The 21,780-nt window shown below is 42.4% G+C and overlaps 1 protein-coding gene across 1 annotated transcript in view; it reads right to left on the bottom strand.

Annotated features, from left to right (window-relative positions):
- Positions 1-21,159, bottom strand: part of LOC109324124 (adhesion G protein-coupled receptor A1-like) — a 552,135-nt gene extending 530,976 nt beyond the window's left edge. Inside the window, exon 1 of the mRNA XM_019556021.1 lies at positions 20,743-21,159. Coding sequence (XP_019411566.1) covers positions 20,743-20,969 — 227 coding nt within the window. The 5' untranslated portion in view covers positions 20,970-21,159. The remainder of the gene's footprint in view (positions 1-20,742) is intronic.
- Positions 21,160-21,780: the final 621 nt, after the last annotated feature.

Raw genomic sequence — 21,780 nt, 5'->3', positions numbered from 1 at the left:
CTGCCAATCATTAAATTTATGTCACACCATAAATGGCAACATGCCATGTTGTCAGGAATCCTAACGAGCTGGTTGGCCCAACTGACCAATGCTCTAACTAGCATCCCTACCCTGGCTGCTAAACTAGCTGGTCACTGTTAGTGTTTCCTAGTTGGCTAACAGGGAGAACAACCTCCCCATTAGAGTCCATCCATGGCAACAGACTACAAGTCAGCCAGTAGTTATTCCTGAACTTCCGCTATGGTAAACCTCTTTGGATCCTGTGTTCTTGGTTCTCTGACCCTTGACCCTGCTTGGCTCTATTTCTGGACTCTGGATCTTTGGAAATTCTCTCTGATTTAGTATTTTAGTTTCCAACTCCAAGACCCTGACTTGGCCTGTGATTTGTACCATACCTTTTATTTCCCCTTTGTATTTGTTAACTTGGATTTCTAGCTCATACCCTTCCCCAATGGCCTAACCACTAGGCCAGACTGCTTATAAACCCATTCCTTACCTACACATTCAGCCAATTTACACAGCCATAAAATGGCAAACCAGCCATAAAGATGTTGTACTTCATGGTGCCTTAAACTGAATGTGTGGAAAGCCCATACAAGATGCCAATGCCATAAAATTCATCTGAACATGAAAGCTCATTAAAAAAAAGTCAACTGAACGACCTCAAATTTTTAGTACTATGTACAATACTATTACTAGGGATGGGCAAGAAGAACAGAAGTCTTGGGCATGGATTTGGAGGGGACATACGAATGTAGCCACCCCTAGCCCAAACACTGCTACTGTGCAAGATGCCACAGCTACACAGGCACAGAACTTGCTTGTTATGCCTCTGGCTATACATCACCAATTCATCACACAAGGGCAGGCTATTCACCACAAACTCAATTCTACATGTTGGCATAGGGTTTGTATGGCGGTTATAGTGGACTGTAAATTGAATACAAGCCAATAGTCTGCCTTTGTTGAGGACTAAGCCCAGTACACTGTTGGGTCCATGTTAACCAGAGTATCTCCTGCAAATCAAGGGAAGCAATACTTCTGTTCTATTTGGCACTGGTGAAACCTCACCTGGAGTACTGCATTCAGTTTTTCGAGCCCCCACTACAAACAGAGAAATGGACAGATTAGAAAGAACATAGCACAGTGAGAAAAATGATTTGAGGCCTGGGAAGTAAGACTTATGAGGAAAGCCTGAAAGAACTCGGATTGCTTGACTTGGAAAAGATTGTGCAGGGACTTGATAATAGGTTTCAGATACCTGAATATGAAGATGGAGACAGTCCTGTTCCCTAAAGCCACAGAGAAAAGGCAAGGAGCAATGGTCTCAAATTTCAGCAGAGAAAGTTTAGGTTGTATTTTAGGAGGAGCTTTCTGACTATGAAGGTGGTGAAGCATTGGAACAGGCTGTCTAGAGAAGTTTTGGAATCACTATCCCTGGAAATTTTCAAGAGCAGGTTAGACAAACGCTTGACTCGGATAGTTTATTTAGGATTATCGTGCCTTGAGCAGGGGACTGAACTAGATGACATTATGAGGTCTCTTCCAGCCCTTACTTGTATACCTTTGCACAGGATGGTATTTTGCATAGTAGGACTACCTAATTACACAACAGGTGATCCTACTACTGTATCATTCTACTAGAACCACTTCGCAATATATAGGACTGAAGTGGGGAAAAAAATAAGGTTGCAGCATCTTCATAAACTTCTGTATTTTTTTTTATTAATTCTAATTCTGAATTATAATTCAAGTTTTTCTGTTTTCTTATTGTAAGCCACCCTGAGCCTTTGTTGGAAAGTATGGCATATACATTAAATCAATCAAGTCTGGCATTGGTAATCTTTTTTGACAAAAGAACAATAAAAAGCAGACGTTTTTAAATTATATTATTGTTCCAGCAGTCATGGGCAAAAGTTTAGTACATAATAATGATCGCATATTTTGGATCAATGAATACAATACAAGTGAATGTTTAACTGTGGCTTCTTTTCCACATACATCTATAGATGGTGATGAGAAATTGTGGCTTTTGCAAAATTCTCTCAGCCCCCACAGCCGAAAACAATTCATTACTTGATTTAATTGAATATGAAACTACATAAACATTTAAAAGAGCATGTGTAATACCAGACATACTTCAGCATGTACACTTAGGTATCCCTTATGTTTTTGTTTATTTTACATATTGAAAAGTTTAATTTTCTGGCGTAAAGTGTGTAACCAAAGTAGTAATGCACTCAGATTTAAGCCTCAATTTAGTATGCGTACTAAATGTTTTACCATAAATTCCCTATTATTGGAGTTGTTGCACGGGGGTAAAGAAGACTGAAGTAGGAACTCTCCCTTCCCTCCACCCATGAACTTTCTGTCTTCAAATCAGGAAACAAATTCAGGGTGTGCGCCTTCTCCAGCTGGCAGATGGAGGGAAAGTAGCAAGGTAAGTGCAGAGCTACTGCAGAGCATAACCACACTCAGAATTTTGTTCTACTTTTCCGGCATTTAAATCATGGCATCAGCAGACAGTACATCTTCAGCAAGGTCAGCAGGGATTGCTTCATATTCCTACAGTGTTGGTAGGGGCTAGAAATGAGAACTGGCAATTTTGACTGGCTCCACGTGCCTAGTCTCCATCCTTAGCCAGCTTCCAGCACCAGAGATGCTTGAGAGTAGAGTAGCATACTAGCCAGGGAAGGAACTGAAGTGGGATTTGGCTGCTACTAGGACTTCTGGTCTCAGCCAACTACCTGACCAGCAGCTAGGGATGGGGAAAGGGAAACTATGAAGGCAGCAGCAGGAAGACAGAGAAGTGAGCAAGAGACCAAAGGTAAGAAGGGTCAGATGGCCTATAAAGCAGAGAAAAAAAAAGTAAGAACTAGAAAAGCAGAGAGTGAGAGGTCAAGAAGGAATGGGAGTGCAAGAGATAGCAAAGGGTTGAGAATAATGCAGAGATGGTGTAGAAAGGGAGTGTGAAAGAGTGAGGAAAAATCAGGGGGCCAACAACAAAGGTAAGGGTGGCCACGGAAGTGATGCATGTCTGAGGCACCTTTATGGCAGAGGACTATCAGGAAAGAGCTAGCAAAAAGACTGGGAAGGAGGTTGGGGGTGGGAAGCACAGTGTAAAATGCAGGAGATAAAATATCCAAGGAAAGCAGTGGCCACATGCAAACAAGCCAGCCTACAGGAAAAGAGCACTTTTTCCAGTATTCAAAGCTTACCCTCTGCTGGTTCATTGGAGCCAAGGCTAGAATCTCTTGGAAGAGTCTAACCTTGGAAGAGGAAGAGAAAGGCTCGTGGTGGTGGACCAACGAACAGGTAAAGACACTCAAAATGAGCTCTGGGATCTCAGTACTCCCAGAGAGGTCCTCCTGGGGCCTAATGTGAGAAAACTGTTTCTCAGCAATGACCTCTGTCCAAATATATTTGATTGTTAAAAACTGAAGCTGCTTAATTGTTATAGTTTTGACAACACATCACCAAACACTCTTAGATCCCAATGTTTCAGAAGTTGTCCAAATTTCCAAAATGCTACAAGGCCAGATACAATGTCAGCTGTGTTCATGTCCAGAACTGTAGGACCTCCCCTCTCTCCCCTTCCCCACCAGCACATTTCTTATAATAAGGTTTTTGCACATGTTTTCTCTTCCCTAATGCAGCAGTGGTATTAGTTTGTGATTAGAGGTCTAATAAAAAAAAAAGGAGGCAGCTGCCAGCCCATTTCACAGGCAGACAGCAGGCTGGGCAGCCATTTTCAAAGGCAGAATGCAACACACCTCCCCGCCCACACCTGAAATTGTGAATTTTCAGGCCAGTCAGAGTAGTGTTCATTCTGGAAACCTCACACAAGGAAAGTTCTATTCTCCCCGTTTCTCCTTGTAGAAAATAACATTTCTGATTATGAAGATGTTATTTCCATCAGTGAAAAGACAGATACCAAGGAAGTACATCAGCATCAGGAAGGATGAGAAGAATGCCTCTTTTATGCATGAGCTGCCATATTAGCGACAGGATATTAGGTAAAAACTAATTTAAATTTTTCAAATTTGAGCCACTCCAAAAGTAAAATGCCTTCTCCAATAAATGAAAAATCTAGAAGCATGTGTATAAATAGCTTTTTCCCTGCAACAGAAACAGAAAATTGTGATTTACTGTTTTGTTCAAAAGGGAATCAAAATTGATGCATCCTGTTGAAAGTAGTTCTGATGAAGGTGGCATTAATAAGCTTAACATTACAAATGAAGAATTTCAGGAACATGAGGCAGAAACAAAGCTCAGTCAATAAGCTGTACATTACATGTTCTTTCCCAAGGTTGTTCTAATGGTCTCATCCAACCACAAAAATTAGTTTCTGTGATATATGATTTACAGTAGGGCAACAAACATTCCAGGTTAATTTTTCTATACTATCTTTTTTTTGGGGGGGGGGGGGGTTATTTTTTTTTTAATTCTAGTACACGCCTGTAACAGTTAACAATTCAAATCCATGAAATATGCATGGAAGCACCTTTTTAATTGGAATTGGTTCATCTAAACCAGAGGTTAGCGACTTATGGCCCAGGGGCCAGTTCTGCCCTTTGAATAGACTGGATCTGGTCCATGGCAAGTCAGGGAATCAGCAGCATGGATTTAGCTACAGCAACAGATAAAAGATACCCCCAGGGTCCTAGCATGTATATTTTTCTATCTCCTGAATGCCAAGGGGTGCAGCCCGCAGTGGCAAAAAGGTTGCCAACCCTTGAACTGCACACACAAAAAAAAAAAAAAAAAAAAAAAAAAGACTTTTAATAAGGCTAGCTCTCCTATTTTAATTGCCCCAGAAACTCCCTAGTAGGCAGGAAGAACCATAAAGATGCATACTGCTTTAACTATGGAGGCTATTAATAACTGAGTTAAAGCCATAATACCATGTTAAATAATTAAGAAAATATAGCCATGCTAAGTTCTCAATTGTACTTAGAAAACCCTTCCACTTTGCCAGAGGGCCCTCACACCTGAGAATTCAAACCAGTCATCTCAGAACTCAGGAGGGTTAAAACAGGAAAAACAAAATAAACAAACAAACAAAGAACAGTAAAAAAAGGTTCAGGATTTACTGAGGAAGAGTCTAAAAATAGGTTTAAAGGAGGTTGCTTATTTATGTGCTACCTGTCAACATAACTAACCTAGCATTCATTTAAGTTTTTCATAGGAATGTATATGGCTACCAGTGAAAACAAAAGCTACAAGTCTTTTCTTGTCCATGTTTTCTTAAATGGCAGAGAAGTCTTCTGAAAAAAGTGTATCAAATGTATGAAGTACATTTTAATACAAAATAACTATTACCAGATTTATAAATATATTAACAGAAGCAGACCAATCACATTAAATAGTACATAAATAGTACCAGTTAAAGAAAAATTTCCCAGCACACAGCCTCTGGCACAAACACAAAGTAGGAACTACTAGAAGGTGTTATTCAGAAGAGGATCCAGGCAGGATGCGGTGGCCTTGTCACACCCTGACCTTTGGATTACATCATGGGAGCAGCAGCTGAGGACTTCTCTTAAGTCCCACCCCCAGCCTTCCCCTCCCCTCCATGCTCAACAACATGCACCCTCCCTTTCTGTTCCTTGCTCTCCTCCACCTGCTGATGCCACTATCCCCAGCTGACCTGATTTGGGGGGTAGAGCTGCTCCTGACATGCTCCAGCTGAGGTGTGCAGGGAGCCACATACACTCAGCCTAGGACAGTGGCAGCAGCCCAGGAACAGACTATGGGGGAGGATCCAGCCTGACATGGCCACTGCCCCCAGCTGAGCCCAACTTCCCATACAGCCTGGCTGGAGTAGGACAGAAGCAGCTCTGGAGCAGACCTCAGCCTCAAGGCAGCTGGTGACAACAGGGACAGTAACAGCATTAGGTGAAGGAAGGGACAAATGGAAAGAAAGAGGTGCCACTAAGTACTGAGAGGAAAGGAGGGGAGCTGAAGGCAGGGAGGAGTCAGGAAGGAGGGAAGGGGAAAAGAGAGAGGAGGATTCTTACCTGATTTGGAGACTTAAAGGAGGCCCCAGCTGCTGTTCCCATGGCATGAACCATGTTGGGGCAGGGGGAGGAAGTTGGGAGCTGCAACCAGCCCCGCAGGGCTCACACCCCCTTACAAAATTCTGGATCCGCCCAGGGGTGTGATTCAGAATAGAAATAATTAAAACAAACCTTTCTATTGTAAGAAGTCTATAGAAATATTCTCCTTGAGTAATGTACAGGAGATTGGAGGACAAGTCCAAGTATTTGATATTAACTCATAAGAACTAGAAAGTACACTTAAGAGATCACATTGGTATCTTGGACAGCAAAGAAGCATAATCAACCTCTTGTGCTTTACTACTGTATTTACTCAAATACAAGACACAGGGGGATGGTTCCCCCCTCAACTGGCACATGGAGGGGGGGAGCCCCTCATCTTACAATCATATACATGGAAATCTCAGTCAATACATTGTTTATCATTACATCACTGCCAAAAGCAGCATGTGCTCAGCAATAGAAACCAACTATGAAATTGATTAAATGCAACCTACACTGAGCATGACTATAAAATGCGTGGCCCACTGGTCAAACATGCTGATAACAACCTTGTTTATTTAGGGCCTCACTAAAAAAAAACCAAAAACAAAACAAACACACAGGCAGGTGATCCCCTCCAGAAGGAACTGACACCAAGCCTGGAGAGACCACAATACCAAGCAGGCACTGGGAGGACCAGAGCCATTCCTAACACCTTCCTTTAGTAGCAAAAATGTTAAATTTAATCTGCTGAGGAGAACCTACCACCAGGTCACATTAGATTAGTATAGCCCATCCAAGTAAAACCTATGGTAGTGCCAATTAAGCACAGTCCCCCTCACTGACTTCATCTTGGACATATGTTTCTGTGTGTGGTGGGTGGTGCTAGATTCTTTAATTTTTTTGTTGACATACTATTTTTCCTCCTCTCACTTTTCTCTTTTTCAGGTTATAGTGAGGTCATATGACCCCAGAGTTCTTTCCTGCCTAGGGCAGGGGGCCAGACTCAATGATCTATTGAGGTCCCTTCCAACCCTAACAAGTATGAAACATTTACACTGCGTATATTTCAACTTCCTCTTCCACCCCACAGTTGATCTGCATCTTCCTTTCCCATTTCCAGTTATTCCTATTTCTTCATCAGCCTTAAAATTCCTGGCAAACATAAAAAAACAAGGCCCCAAAAAGTTCACCCAGAGTCCCTTTGTCACCCCTCTCAGTCTGACACACTATCAGTATGGCCCTGTCCTCCATGAGGTAAAGCTGAACCAAGTTGTCCTGTGCCTCATCTGCATATGACTTTTGGAGCAGCCCAGGACTCATGACAAGAACACCTGGTTCCAGTCATGAGTTGGGGCTAATTAGAACATGGATCCTTTGTGTTATCTGGGATACACAGATATAATGAGCAGTACTGAGCTGCTGGGTCACCATGACTTGAAACGTTGTTGATTACCACACTGGACTGGGCCCCAGCAGAAAATCACAAACCTTTGCTTTGGACCAATATCATGCATAGGTTTTCTTTTTGGATCACATAACCTTTGACTCAGATGAATTGTAGTCCCAGTTCTTATGGGTCACAGGGGCTTGCACGTAGAATCTCAATCCTCTTGTCGGCCAAGACGACCTTAAATAGTTTTGTGTAGTTAAGTGTGGAGACCTATCCAACGTACTGCAGGCAGAACCCCCTATAAGAGAGTCTACTCTTCTTCTTTGGCAATCCCTCAGTTAAGGATGATTTTCTTCCATGATCGTCTTATCTGTGTGTCTGAAGATGGCCAATGATGGTCTATCCGGGGTCAACTGACTGTACTGCAGCTTGGACATGTTTCTGTGTGGGATGGGTGGTGCACTGAGATTCTTTATTTTTTCTGTGACACATTGTTTCTGCTACTCCCAGTTTTCTATCTTCCATTGTTGTCATGAGGTTTCAAAGTACTGAGATCCCTGCAGCAGACTCTGTCTCCATTTGGGACAGTCTTAAGTCATAGCCTCCCATTAAGCTGGCATTGATGCTGCATTTTAAGTTGGCCTTGGGGACATCCCTGAAGTGCTCTCTCTGCCCAACTCTTGTGCATATGCCTTGGTTGAGCTGGGACAATAAAATTTGCTTCGGGAATCTGGAGTCAGACATCCAGATGACATGGCGAGTACTGAGGCAATGAGTTGCTTGCAGGAGGATGCCAATGTTGATGCATCTCTCTTCCCACTGGATTCAGGAGGATCTTCCACAAACAGTTCTTCAACAACTTTAAAGGTCTCCTGTATTTTGTCCATGCCTCAACTCTGTCCAGTAAGGTGGGGATCATCATTGCTTAATAAACCATTATCCTGGTTTCAGATCTGATGTCACAATCTTCAAACACATTTCCTCAAGCACCCAAAGGCTGGACTTGGACATCTGAGGTGAAGTTGGATTTCTTTGTCAATGTCAGCCTTCCGCAAGAGATAGCTTCCAAAGTATGGGAAATATTCAACTTTCTCCGAAGTCTTGCTGTGGATCTGGATTACAGTGAGCACATTACAGCATGATTAACATACTAGAACTCAATGATTGAGGTCAGGGTGGTCTTGGTTTTGGCTCAGAGTTAGCTGATTTTAAACAGCTTACTATCCATTTGGCAGTTTAGTTCCACTCCGACTGGGAGTTTGTTGGTGATCAAATGTAGCATTGTGGGAAAGAAAATAGAGCAGAGTGTTAGAGTGATGACACAGCTTTGCTTAACTTCCATTTTAACCTCAAAAGGGATCTGTGATGGATCTCATTACTAAGAACCACTGCTCACATGCCATAACAGAAGGTGGAGAATGGTGACAAATTCTGGTGGGCATCCATACTTCAGAAGGATCCTCCATAACACTTCTTGGCTAACAGAGTTGAAAGCTTTTGTGAGGTCAAAGGCAGTCATGTAGAGAGACTTCTGTTGTTCCTGGCATTTCTCCTGCAGCTGGGGAGCTGTGAAGATCCTGTCAGTTGTGCTTCTTGATCATCTGTGATTTCCTCATCATTCCCGATCCTTAAGATGAGGGCATGAAGCTGGGGAGGGGAGGAACTCATAATCACATTTGAAGATTTCAGTGATGATTCCATCTGCTCCAGATGCCTTGTCATTCTTCATCTGCTTGATGGCTTTCCTCACATCGTCAAGGGTTGGAGGGATTCCAAGATCATCTGACTGTTCTCAATTCCATCCCACACCACCCACTCTTATGAACAGCAGAGTCTTGATTGAGAATGTCTTCAAAATGCTTCTTCCAACAGCCATTGATGGCTCCCCTTTCCTTGATCAGGTCTCCTCTATTCTTGGGCCTCAAAGGGGTGGTCCCCGAGCGTTCGGACTGTAGATGACTTTGGTGGCACTGAAAAAGCTGTGCATACCATGGACATCAGCAAGATGTTGAATCTCCTTAGCCTTGTATTTCTACCACTTGTTCTTCATATTATGGGCCCTCCTTTGGACCTCTGCCTTGGCTTGCTGGAGACTCAACTTCTTTTACTTGCAGTTGGTGTCATTTTGCCAAATACAAAAGGCCTTGTTCTTGTACTCAGTCAACTCCTTCTTTTCTCAGTCAGTCATTCTTAAGCTAATCTTGATGTTTCCTGGTAGAAAATCCAAGCATCTCTTCATAGGCACCGATAACAACGGCCTTTAGGGCACCCCACACGCTGCTGACATTCTCCCATTGTTGTTGTTTGGAGTCTTCCAGTTTTTGTTGAGGCACCGGTGGAAGAGGTTTTGCATGCTTGGGTCCTCGAGTCCTTCAATGCTGATCTTCTGTCACCATTGCTTCTGCTGCAGTCATCGTCTGTGAGCCAGTTTGGGTGACATAACTGAGCAGATGGACTTGGTGATCAGTCCAGCTTTCATTAGCTCCTAGCTTACTTTGAGTGATGCGGACATCTTTGCAATCCCAGGAACAGACAATAACATGATCAATCAGGTACCAACGATTAGATCATGGCTGTTGCCATGTCTTGTACCTGTTTTTCTTGTGGAACAGCACGGTGATAGCAAGTCCATTTGGTCAAGAGAAGGATGCCATTGGAGTTGACCTTTCCTACTCCTTCCTTGCCAATAGTTCTGTTCCAGAGTTTAGCATTCCTTCTGACTTGGGTGTTGAAATCACTGAGAAGAATAAGTCCATCTCCCTCCAGAATGTCAGAAAGGACTTGGTCAAGGTTGATATAGAATTCCTCTTTGATTTCATTGGCAGCATCAAGAGTTGGGGCACACACTGATGACAGTGGCATATTGGCTCCCCACCAATTTAAGATGGAGAGTCATGAGGCACTCATTAATTAAAAGTTAGGGAACTCATTGAGTTGATTTGAGTTTATTCTTAAAATGGCAAAAGCAACTCCATGAAGTCAGTGTTCACCTTCCCATTTAGCCTTCCAGAAGAAGACATAGCTGCCTTCATGTTCTTTGAGCAGTATACTCAAAGCCTGCTTGCCAGGTGTCACTCAGTGCAGCTACAGTGATGTTGTGTCACCTGAGTTCTCAGGGCCTGACTGTAGTGCAGTGTTTTGGGCATTCACTATTAGGGTTGTCCAAGAGGGCCCTGATGTTCCAGGTCCCAAAAAATGATGGTGCGTCTTCTTTGGTATTTTTTGACTACAGTAAAGGTGATCCCACTGGACACGGTTATTCAATCAGGAAGAAATACAGAACACTGTATTAGACAGGCTATGTTTAGGGCAACTTTTCTAGCCCCCTCCTCATGTGGGGTGAGCTGAGCAGATTCTGACAAGGGCTGCTCAGTTACAGCTGCTAAATCACACTTCTGTCTTGCCCAAATGCTAGATGACTTTCTTGTTACTGCCACCTTCACGCCAGTGCATGACTAGGAGCTTCCAAACTTCATGATCCTACTCTGTTTGCCATTAGCTGGTCACCAAAGGGCTTGACAAATGTACTGGAAAAGCTGTTTTCATGGACACCTGTGTATGACTTCCTTTATAATACAGAAGCTGCTGCACATCAGTTTCTATATAGCTCTTGACAGAACAGAACCTTGATCCAATAGCAAAGAGAAGACAGCAATTGGGGATCTCATTCTGCCTCAGCCCTCATCCACCTTTGCAGCTACTGAGATTCCAACATCTTCTACCTGCTCTACCACTGGGTGCTTGTACACCTCTGTGGGGCAGAGCTATACTACTACTCAGCACATCCACAGGTGGCAGGCAGTGGAGTGACCTTCACGGGAGATAAGCTGTGAAATAAGCAGGGGTAACTTTGACAAACAGCAGTCACAGACCAAGCGGCGGCAGCACCACCATGATGTGGCAAAAACAGCAGATAGCAATAGTTTCCTTCCTGAAAAGCCACATATATTATTTGATGGTGCAGTGACATGACAACTACAGGTCACCACCACAATAAGTCTGCCCAGCCCCCAAGCATGAGTCTCCTGTAGCCTCAGACTTGAATGACAGCTCTGCTCAGTTGACAGAATTTGGAACTGATCTGGCTAATTTGGCCTTGGACACTAAATCTAAAAAAAAAGTTTATACTACATAGGTAGGTGTCAGAGTGCTGCTCAAAAGTTTATGGAGTACCTGTGCTAAAATTTGCAGCAGTTTCAAAAAAGGTAACAATACTGAATGAAGTGTATGAGTACTATATGCAAACTGCTACAGCCATTTTTATTTCAAGGTTATTGCTTTCAAATTTGCCCCTCATTTCTATGTGCTCAGAGAGAGCAGGGTCTAACAGGAAGGGGGAGAGGGGGCAAGTGCCAGGGGAAAAAGCTGGGGGAGAGCAGAAAACAAAGGGGATACCTGACCCCCTAGATTTAAATTTTCCCTGCCGTAGCAGTGGGAAGAGGACAAACTTGCAATAATTTGATTCTGTACCTCAAAAGTTGTAATAAATTTTCCATATATAGAATCTAATTATTGGGGGGGTCGTCTTATAACTGGGGTCACCATCTAATTAAGTAAATATGGTAATTTTATAGCAAGCTACCTATTTTTTTGTGATAATGGGTGAAAAAAAGAAGGTAACTAAGTAGTAGTAGTACAAAAAGTTTGAGTCAAAAGGTGCAAGCAGAGACGCTTGAGAACTTCCATACAATTATTAACTAGGGTAAAACTCAAACTGGAACAGTACTTTGAATCCCAGGTGCCCGAGGGAAGTGTGCGAGCCTCATAAATACTTTGTAATAGATATTCCACTCTGACAGCCATCTCAGTAGAGATAATCTGCCCTTCTAGTTTACAGATTTATGCCACAAAACAGCTGTATATTACTGAAACAGGACAAAACACAGTAATGATTAAAGAAGGATGGTACTTGGTGAAACAGCTGTGAGGACCTTAAGTTCACAAGAGAGTAATGTTTTATGCCATCAGAAGTTTTGCCCATGAAGCTCTGGTTCTGCATTCATTTCAGTGGAATAAATAGAATTAGAAAATCAAAAGGTGATGACATCCCTACCTCTATACAATACAAAACTGTTAAACAAGGTTCAAAACTTTGAGTACAGCCGTTTAGACTCACTTAGTACCTTGGTAAGCAATCCCATTCAAAGATGGTGATAAATATCCAAGTGGGGGAGAATTAAGATATTTGTAATACGAAAGTCTTACTTAATACTTCACTTTAACACCCCCAATTCCCTTTCTGTGTAGCTGTAGAAAGTTTTCATAGAAAAACTCCTCCTATTTGAGAGCCTGTCAGATATTAAAGATGAGGTATGAGAGCAAGATGGGGAGAAAAGAAAAAGTTGGGATGGGCTAAAGCAGTTGATATAATCTGATCTTGTTTCCTTGAAAACAAAACAAGACAACTCATACAAACACGAAGAAAAAGAGCAAAACACACCTAACAGCAGAGAAAATGTGGCTTCAATTCTTGGAGATGACTTGCTCATTACCTCCCTATTGGAGGAAAACAGCCATGGTTAAGAGTCCTATTAGCCACTCCAAAACTGGCTGGCAAATTTGTAGCAGCATTGGGCTGTTTAATGTTGCTCTTAGCTGCCTTTCTGAGTGATTACAGCTGCATTGAAAAAAAGTTCCGACCTTTGCAAGTTAAGTCTAAACAAAAGGGCCAAGGGCAGGAAGAAAAAAAAAAAAAGAAATAAAGTGGGAAAAAGAGGAGGAGGCAAGGAAAAATGTAAAAGGCAAAATACAAATGTCATATTCCAAGTAGTCTTCAGAACTGGTGCTGAAGTTAATGGGGGTGACAGTATTACTGTATCTGGTTCCTGATAGATGGGGCTTTTCTGAGGATCAAAACAAAGGCCCTATGGAGATACACATGATGGTAAACCTCCCTCTGTGTAATAGTGTCAAATTATAGACTCCTTCCAAAAAAGAGTGAAGCCTATCCTCATTATTTTGTTCACCAGTTAGGTCTAATTTCTAGAACACAAGTTTTGGTTCCTTTACTTCTAGTCCTGCACTTTTGTTTACTAGACATGATCTCGACTCAGCTGTTGGTTGTATTAGTAGGTATTCTTGCTTGGACTAACTCACTCTGTCTTTAACTTTGCTGACTTTTATAAACAGCATTATAGGCCATTGGCACATGTTAGAATCACGCACAATGGGATCTGATCCCTAGTCCTAACAGTCAGATGCCCCTCTGCTCCCCCTGGTGGGAGCCCACAGAGCAGCCCCAGGCCCAGTTGGAGATCCAGGGTTTGCCCCAGGCCAGGAGACCCAGGGCTGTTCAGGGCTGATTTCCACTATCAAGTTGACTGCCTGTGTGGGCCTGCCACACATTCAATTCAAAGGTGTCATAGAAATCAGCCAAAGTGTTCCACTTTACATATCACAATGCCATGAATGCAATGTGTAGAAAAACCCACAAAAACAGGCTGGCTTGGACTCTGTAGAGGGAGCTGTAGAGATTTGTTCTTTTGAAGAGGGATAAGAATCATGAACAAAAGTCACTGGAGAAACACCTGTTTTTCGCAGGTCTGAAAGAGGGCAGGCAAAAAGTAGAGAAGCAATTCAGCTGCCACTCCTTTTACTGAATAGAGGCAGGAAGCAGAGTGGCTTCAGATATGAGGCTCCTTCAGGAAGAGGCAAAAAATAGTAATGAGCCAGGAGAGAAGGAGCAGCTAAGAGTCATCAGCAGAACAAAATGAAAAAGAAAAAGTCCGTATAAATACAAAGGTAAAACAGAAATCATCAATAAACTTGGTGGTGGGGGATGAAACTGATAGGAGCAAAATGAACTAAGAGTAAAAATATGCTAAATATAACTCAAATATGCATAACTCAGGGGGCATGATAGACTGTTATCTGTCACTGGGGCTACTAGGTATCAATTTTTTCAGACTATATGAAGATTAAGGAAACAATCTTAACCTCATAAACAGTGAGGAAACCCCTGGCTGACTCCTTCCATACCATTCCTTCTGTCATTTTTTTAGATCTTGTGGCTGGTATCAAGATTTCCAAGCTAAAAAAAATGCTTCCATGTCCCTTTTTTATCATCTGCTTTTTTTGTTTGTTTTTGTAAAGTCTCTTTTAGTCCTTGGCAAAAGATACTATGACCCCTAAGTATGTACTCCTGCAGTTTCCCTCAAGAGGAGCTTCCCTGTGTGTAATCACTCCTAAGAGGCCTAGAATGAGGCACATAACCAGCTGGTCAGCAGGATATTAACAAATATCTAAGTCCCTGACATCTTTAAAAATTACTCTGGTCCCAAAATGGGTCACTGTTCAGATGCAACAGATGGGTGTTGTACACATACCCGGAGGCAACTTGAGTTTTTGCTGATTTAAGTGTGGGCATTAAATGTGAATACATGAAGGACATATTGGCCTTATTTAGCAAGAAATACACTGACCTTTACCAAATCTCTTCTTGCTCAAGTCAAATAAGATTAGTAATTGCCATATGGAATCATTTGCTTACACCTACAAAGCTCAGTGGTTCTCAACCTTTGGACTCAAGACACCCCTCAAAAATGCCAGCTCTGAGTTTTCACTCACTTTTTGAGCAAAGAAAAAAAAATAGAGCGGTTTTTGTCACAAAAATCTTAGATCAAAACAGGTCTGAGTGTTTTTAACACTATGAATTCCCATTTGAAATCTCTGGATTGATCTTGTGAACTATATTTGCATTCTGTTGTACCCCAGAGTACAATTGAAAGGCTCTCAAGGCACCCTGGCTGAGGATCATTAAACACACCCAATATAAATTTGCTTTGGCAGATTGTTTCCTGCAGTCTTCCCCAGACTTCTCTACCTCTGGCAAGAATCTACCTCCAAATCAGAAAGTCAATGCTGTGCGAGCCGTAAGAGCTCCAATAAGACATATTAGTAAATACAGTCATCAAGTAAATAAGGACTCCAATAAACAATACAGCAAAGACTGAAGTCCTGAAATGCCACTTGTCCAGCAAGAAAGGAATGCCCCCTCACACAAAAAGACAAAACTAAAAATGTTCATAAATGAAAGTCACCCTGAAGTTCTCAAAAGTCCTAGGAGGAAGAATGGAATTTTCATTCCTCATTACCCTTAGACTAGGAAAAATGAAAAAAAGGAAAAATACCTCAACTTATAAGGATTTATTATTAAAAACCTTAGTCTGCATTAAAGTATTGCAACAGTACCAACTTAGCCTTAACACAATATTTAAAGCCCATGTTTGGACATCCCTATTGCTGTTTTGATATATCAACTGTTATTAACATGCTCAAGTGTCAATTAAATGTCACGATTTGGACATTATAGTAAAAGGTACAGACAAATGAAGTAGAGAACTCGTGTCCTCATTCTGTCCTACTAAGAAATAACATAGGGAATTCATATGGTATTTTAATTCTGCTATAGTTAGACCAGAACTAGTCCGTTTATCCTACGTAATCTCTACTCCACTTAGATATCTGCCTTCAGTTCACTTGCTGCAATATTTTTTACTACCACCTTCATCTTTTCTTTCTCTCATATTAGTTTCCCTTGCACTTGGAATTTCTCTTACCATTGTCCATCCTCTCACAGTTCTGAGAGATGGTTACGGTCCAGTATACAAAGAGAGAGCCAGGAAGCCTACATTCCATGTCTGTTCCCTTCCCCCTGACCCGTTGTACAGACACATCATTAAAAGAGGGAAAGAAAACTATTTTCCCGACCTCTAAGTAAAGATAATTTGTACCTGTGTAAGTGATTTTTGTGTTATATGAAATGTGTTCTTAAGATCAGGGTGAAGTATTGTTAAAACTTTCAGGATTCTTCCTTTTCTTCATCTTCCCCTAAAAATCTTGTCTGGTATTTGTTTGCTTTGAATTTCAGGCTAAGCTCTCAAGACCGTGAAATGTTTTTAATGCTTTACTTCTACATCATAACTTGGCCATAATTTATAGATAATAAACATCATGAATCATGGCAGTGTAGAATAGGATGAGACAAAAAGCTGGATGCAAAACGGTAACTTTAAAAGTACATAAACCATGTTCCAATAGATAAAATGTAAAATCAAAGAGGAAAAGCACTATGTACATGTTAAGTATCATCATAGGAGATGCAGCATCTCCCTAAGATTAACTAACTGAGTGGTTCATGACTGTCTCTATGATTAAAATTACATCTTCAGATCTTCAAGTCTACTGCATTTGTAATACAAGACAAGCTCTTTTTAAGGTACATACCCATAACCCCTTTAAGCATTTATCTGTGAAAAAGAGCAAGATTGTGCTTTCTTTTCAATTGAAAAGAAGTAGTTGATCATACACCTCTATTGGAAGAGAGGCGACTGGGACAATATTTTTAAACCCGTAGTACCTTGCAGCCCAAGATACCAAGATGTAATATATAAAAGACGTATGTAGTAGCAAATCGGTCACTACTTTGAAGGGCTACACTTTAAGACAGAACACTAAGAGAAACCCAAGTAAACTCCTACTCTTCAAGTATACAAACCAAAACACAGTTGAAAATGTTCCTATTTATTGAATAAATATAAAAACTTCCAAGTATGCAACCAAAAAATATCAAGGGAGAAAAAGAAAAAGAAAAAACAAAACATAACTCTGAGAGTTGAAATACCACATTTGGCTGTGCCTCAGCATATAAAAACCTGAAATGTTAACATGTGGTACAAAAATCCAATTAAGATCTTCTCTAAATGTAAATTAACGAAATGTGCCAGAAGCCAAATGAAGGAAACATTATCATTCTTCTACTCATTGGGTCTACATTTCCACAATTACTGGTATCAATGCAGAAATAATGGGTGCCATAATTTTAATAAAAAGTTTGCAACAGCAGCATACTGCTGTAGAAAGAGGAAAAGTAATTCCCCTCCTACAGAAGACTGATAGGCATCTGCAACCTACTGTTTTAATATAAAGCGACGCTCCTCAAATCTCCTTTCAGCAGGTACAGTAAAATTAAACTTTGTATCCATATTCATAATTATTTATGGGCTCCATTTTAAAAGTAGTGAAATATCAAATAAAAACAGTTAAATGGTTCTTCAAGAACATAACAAAAGTACTTTAAAGAAAGAGCTGGGAGATTCAGCTGACTTTTCATCTCAAGATCTAAAGCATTCTCTGCATTTGCTAGAATCATCATTAGATAGCTCAGCCATTACTCAATGTATAGTTTTTAAAATCTGTCCCACCAATCAAAACTGAGGATAACTAGAAAGCATGTGAAATCAATGGGCATTTTTTAACTGACTTCAGATCAGACCCTAAATTAACAAAAACATGTATACCATATATACTACACTCTGCCATGGCTACCATTGCCAAGTATGGTTAAACGTCAGCCTACTGAAATACCTTAAAGTTCCCATCCTTTCCTCACAAATCACAATTTGTTAAATTACATGGTAAATGGCATTATTCAGCATATGTGACATACTACATAAAGGGTTATACAGCATAATACAGCTGCATCGCTCATTGACTTAAGGTACTTTTTTTTTTTTTACCCATCAGGAATACTAGTTTCTCTCAACAGCCCATATAAAATGTTAGTAAAACAGAACAGTATAGAATAACAATAGTATAACAATTTGTCTTAAACCTGTTTTTTCTGACAACAAATAGCACGCAAGATAAAGAACATGAATTCTTAAAAGAAAAAACATCTTATCTGATTTTTTAAAAATCTTATATTTGTTTTATTAAAAGTACTACTGCATCCGAAACACACATCTCATTATTCACATCTATATATCCTAATTGTTACAGCAATCCAAGGGGTTATATTCCATATGTTAAAACTCTCTCTTGCTCCCTCTCTATGGGCCAATAAAACTGAATGGAAACAGGCAGTGTCTGCAAGAAAATGCTTTAACTCTTGTATGCAGCTAGAAAAACAAATCTACGAATACCAGTGTTTCAGGTTTTTTACTCTTATTTTCTGCAGCTGGCCATATCTCACAAGTGTAACTTAATTCATCATCAGCAGTTTCCTTGTGGAAAATCTTGGACACTTTCAATCAAGTTTTCAGCTACATGTTCAACCACTGAAAACCAATTGCATTCCTATTTCATTTTACCTTCAAGTCTTAGCTTCTAATTCTAAACTTACCATGAAGAAAAAAATATATACAATCATCTTAAATTAGATGTCATTTGGGAAAAAAAACAGGGAGAAGCAGAAGACTGAATTTTGAAGGCATATGAAATTGTGCTTGCTTAACTAGAGGACTTTTGACAGTAACAGATTGAAAACTTCTAAAACAAGTCGTCTAAAGAAGACATGCTACATATTAAATGGTCTTTTTCTTGTATAACTTTCAGATATTTGGTATAAAATATTTCTAAATGCTAGAACTAGGATATTTAGCTTGTAATTCATCGATAGTATTGTTCACAAATCTTTGTATCTACTCCAAAAAAAAGAATGTATCCCATCACCTCCCTACCCTTCTTTTCTCAGCCTAATTTCTTCCTTTATTATGCTCTTCTTTGAAACTCTAATTGCTAAGCTTATGATAAATGTCCTGCTGGTACAAGTGTCATTTGCTGGTATAACTGAAAAGTATTTAAAAAGTAATAAATGAAGGCTTTCCAAGATGCCTATAGAAACAGTTTAAGTAAATATTTTAAATAAAAAAAGGAAAGAAAGAAAGAAAACATGGTGAATATACAAGGTTTCAATTTTATAGCCTTTTCTTAACCAAGAGAGAAATGTAATGTAATCCACACAAAGTCTGTACTTTATATTCTTTTGGCAAAGGTAAAATGTATTTTACATTCTGAAAATGTAAACAAGGGAAGTAATGTTGCATTTACAGCTTCAGAATTATGGTGATTTAATAAAGTTATTCTACATCAGCTTGGCAAGATTCAATGTGAAATGTAATTATTACATTTGTATTTAACAGGCGCAAGTTTCCTAGATGAATAATCAGCATAGAGTCAACCAGAAGAAAGTAACTCAACAGTTTTAGTTAAACCTGAACTGGAACATTCTTGGCACATTTGTACATTTACAAAACACAAGTTCCCCAGATGTTATGTATTACTATCTTTACCAGTTGTCTCCTAAAAGTGTTGACTTAGAGAAAGTGCAATGAATAGTGGAGATGTTCACAGCATGAACTGTCAACAGGACCAGATTCAACAGTGAAAGATCAGCTGGATGGGTGCATGATCTGAAGGTCAAATGTCATAGAGCTGTTAATGCTTAGGTCCATTATAAGGCCATTATTTTAACCTACTCTTAGCAAGACAATTACAGACATGCCATTAGTTTACTTATAATGGGTAATCCTTTCTTTCCCAGCTTCAGCTATGCCTGCAACAGGCAAAAATATGTCAGCAGCCTATATCACACTCACATGAAGGAAAAAAAAAGAACAAGGCACCAAATAGTGAGTAATTTCCATCTGTGAAACAACTCAAACAATAGAGGTTTAGCTGCTCAGAAAGTTAGAACATGTACAGCCCCCAAACCTAGTCACCTCAGTAGCTGCTAAAGGAGGTGGGGAAGGGGGCAGAGAAAATCAATTTCAGTCAGTTTATGAGGCTGAACCCTAACACAGTGCTGGCTCCTACTGTCATATGATTTATTGTTCTCAAGGTCTGAACTTCCCCCTTTGGGAGCTGGAGGGTGCACCGGCTGCTCTAATCAATCAATTCTGCTGGCACTCGGAGCATCAAAAAAAGGAAAAGCCCTGCTCTGGGCACCAGGCAAGTTGCAACTTCCTAAATCCTGTTTCCCAGACAGACTCAAAGTGCCAGCAGTTTTCCAGCTGGGAGTGCCTGGGATGCTTCTTAAGAAGCAGGGCCAGGTTTCCACCGTCGTGGACCCCAGGTTGCTCCGCGACTGGGGGAGCTGTGCCTGCCACTCGGAGGCAGCCTGGGCCCTGGCCTCTGCCACTGACCTCGACCCGTTGCCCCGTCTGGTGCAGAGCAGAGCAGAGCTGTGCTGTCCTGTCAAACTCCTCCGGGTAGAGGACACTGCGGGGCACGGCAGCGAGCGCCCCGGCTGCTGGCAGCTGTGGCTTGTACCTAGACGCCTGGCTGCCCCGGATGAACTTTTCGTATGGGGCCCCCCTTCAGAGATAGCCATGATAATCGGACGACGGGGGGGAATACCATTTTGGGCTCCCCTTCTGTCCAGGCCCCGTCCTTCACGCCTGCCTGCTCCTGGGAAGCAGCCCCCATGCCCTTAGGCGCTCCCTCCATCGCTGCCCACCTTGCCCCGGGCAGCGGGGTGTTGCAGCCCCCACCCGGCCTCGTCCCCGTGCCCCGGCGCGGCGCACTCACAGAGACACGGTGCGGTTGGGCAGCGCGGCGGGCGGCAAAGTTTCCACCAAGTCGCCGCCGCTGCAGACAACTTTGATGCGGACGGGCTGGCGGCCGGGGCCCTTGGCGCGCTCGGCGGTGCACAGGCAGCTGTCCACGATGAGGTCCGGGCAGTTCCTGTTGCCCGCGGACAGCCCCAGCACGGCGGCCGCGGCGCAGAGGCAGAGGCAGAGGCGCAGCCCGGGCATGGCGGAGCAGCGGGACGCCTCGGCTGCTGCGCCCGGCGGAGCCGCTCATGGCACGGTCGGTCCGCACCGCAGCCTCGTGCCCACCCCGCCCCCGGCGCGGGGCAGGGCAGGGCAGGGAGGTCCCCTTCTCCTCCTCCGAGCAGCCGCCGCCGCCTCCAGCCCGAGCGGCAGCTGCAGCAGCGGCGGCGGCGCTGGGCGGACCCCGGCGAGAGTCGCTTGCCGCCGCCGCCGCCTCCCTCAGAGCAGCCGCGGGGGCCGCAGACACGGGCTGTCCCGGGCCCGCGCCGCCCGCCCGGCTGTGGGGAAGCGGAGAGGAGAGGAGAGGAGAGGAGAGGAGCGCGGCTTCGCTCCCCGCCCTGGCCCGACTCCCTCAGGGCCTGGCCCCGTCCCTGCCGCCCGAGGAGACGCGAGTCATTAACCCACAATCCGCTGCCTCCCCCGGGACTGCCCGCGCTCTAGGGCCGGCGGGGAGCCGCTCGAAAGCCCCAAATAAAAAGGCACGGGGGGAAGCTACAACATATGCTTCCAATGTGCATCTAATCCAGGAAGCCGGGCGCAGGGCAGTGCGAGCCGGAGTGGGGAGACTTCAATAGCGTTTGCAAAGCCTCAGCTCGGCTGTCTCCAAGCCCTTTCAGAGCTACTCTTTGGAAACGGTTCTGTGAGCAGGGTTTGCCTGAAATGAATGCTTACAGGAAGTTTCATATCCCCAGGAAAGATCAGATTTAAAAAAAAAAAACAACCAAATTCATCACAGTTTGCACTTTTCCCTCTCTGGCCTGAACCCAGGCCAATCCCATTAGAACTTAATTGA

The sequence above is a fragment of the Crocodylus porosus genome, unplaced genomic scaffold (assembly GCF_001723895.1).
Source record: "Crocodylus porosus isolate Cpor-Errol unplaced genomic scaffold, CroPor_comp1, whole genome shotgun sequence".
Taxonomy (NCBI): Eukaryota; Metazoa; Chordata; order Crocodylia; family Crocodylidae; genus Crocodylus; species Crocodylus porosus.
The sequence above is the reverse complement of the archived record's forward strand: the minus strand, read 5'-3'. Positions and strand labels throughout refer to the sequence as shown.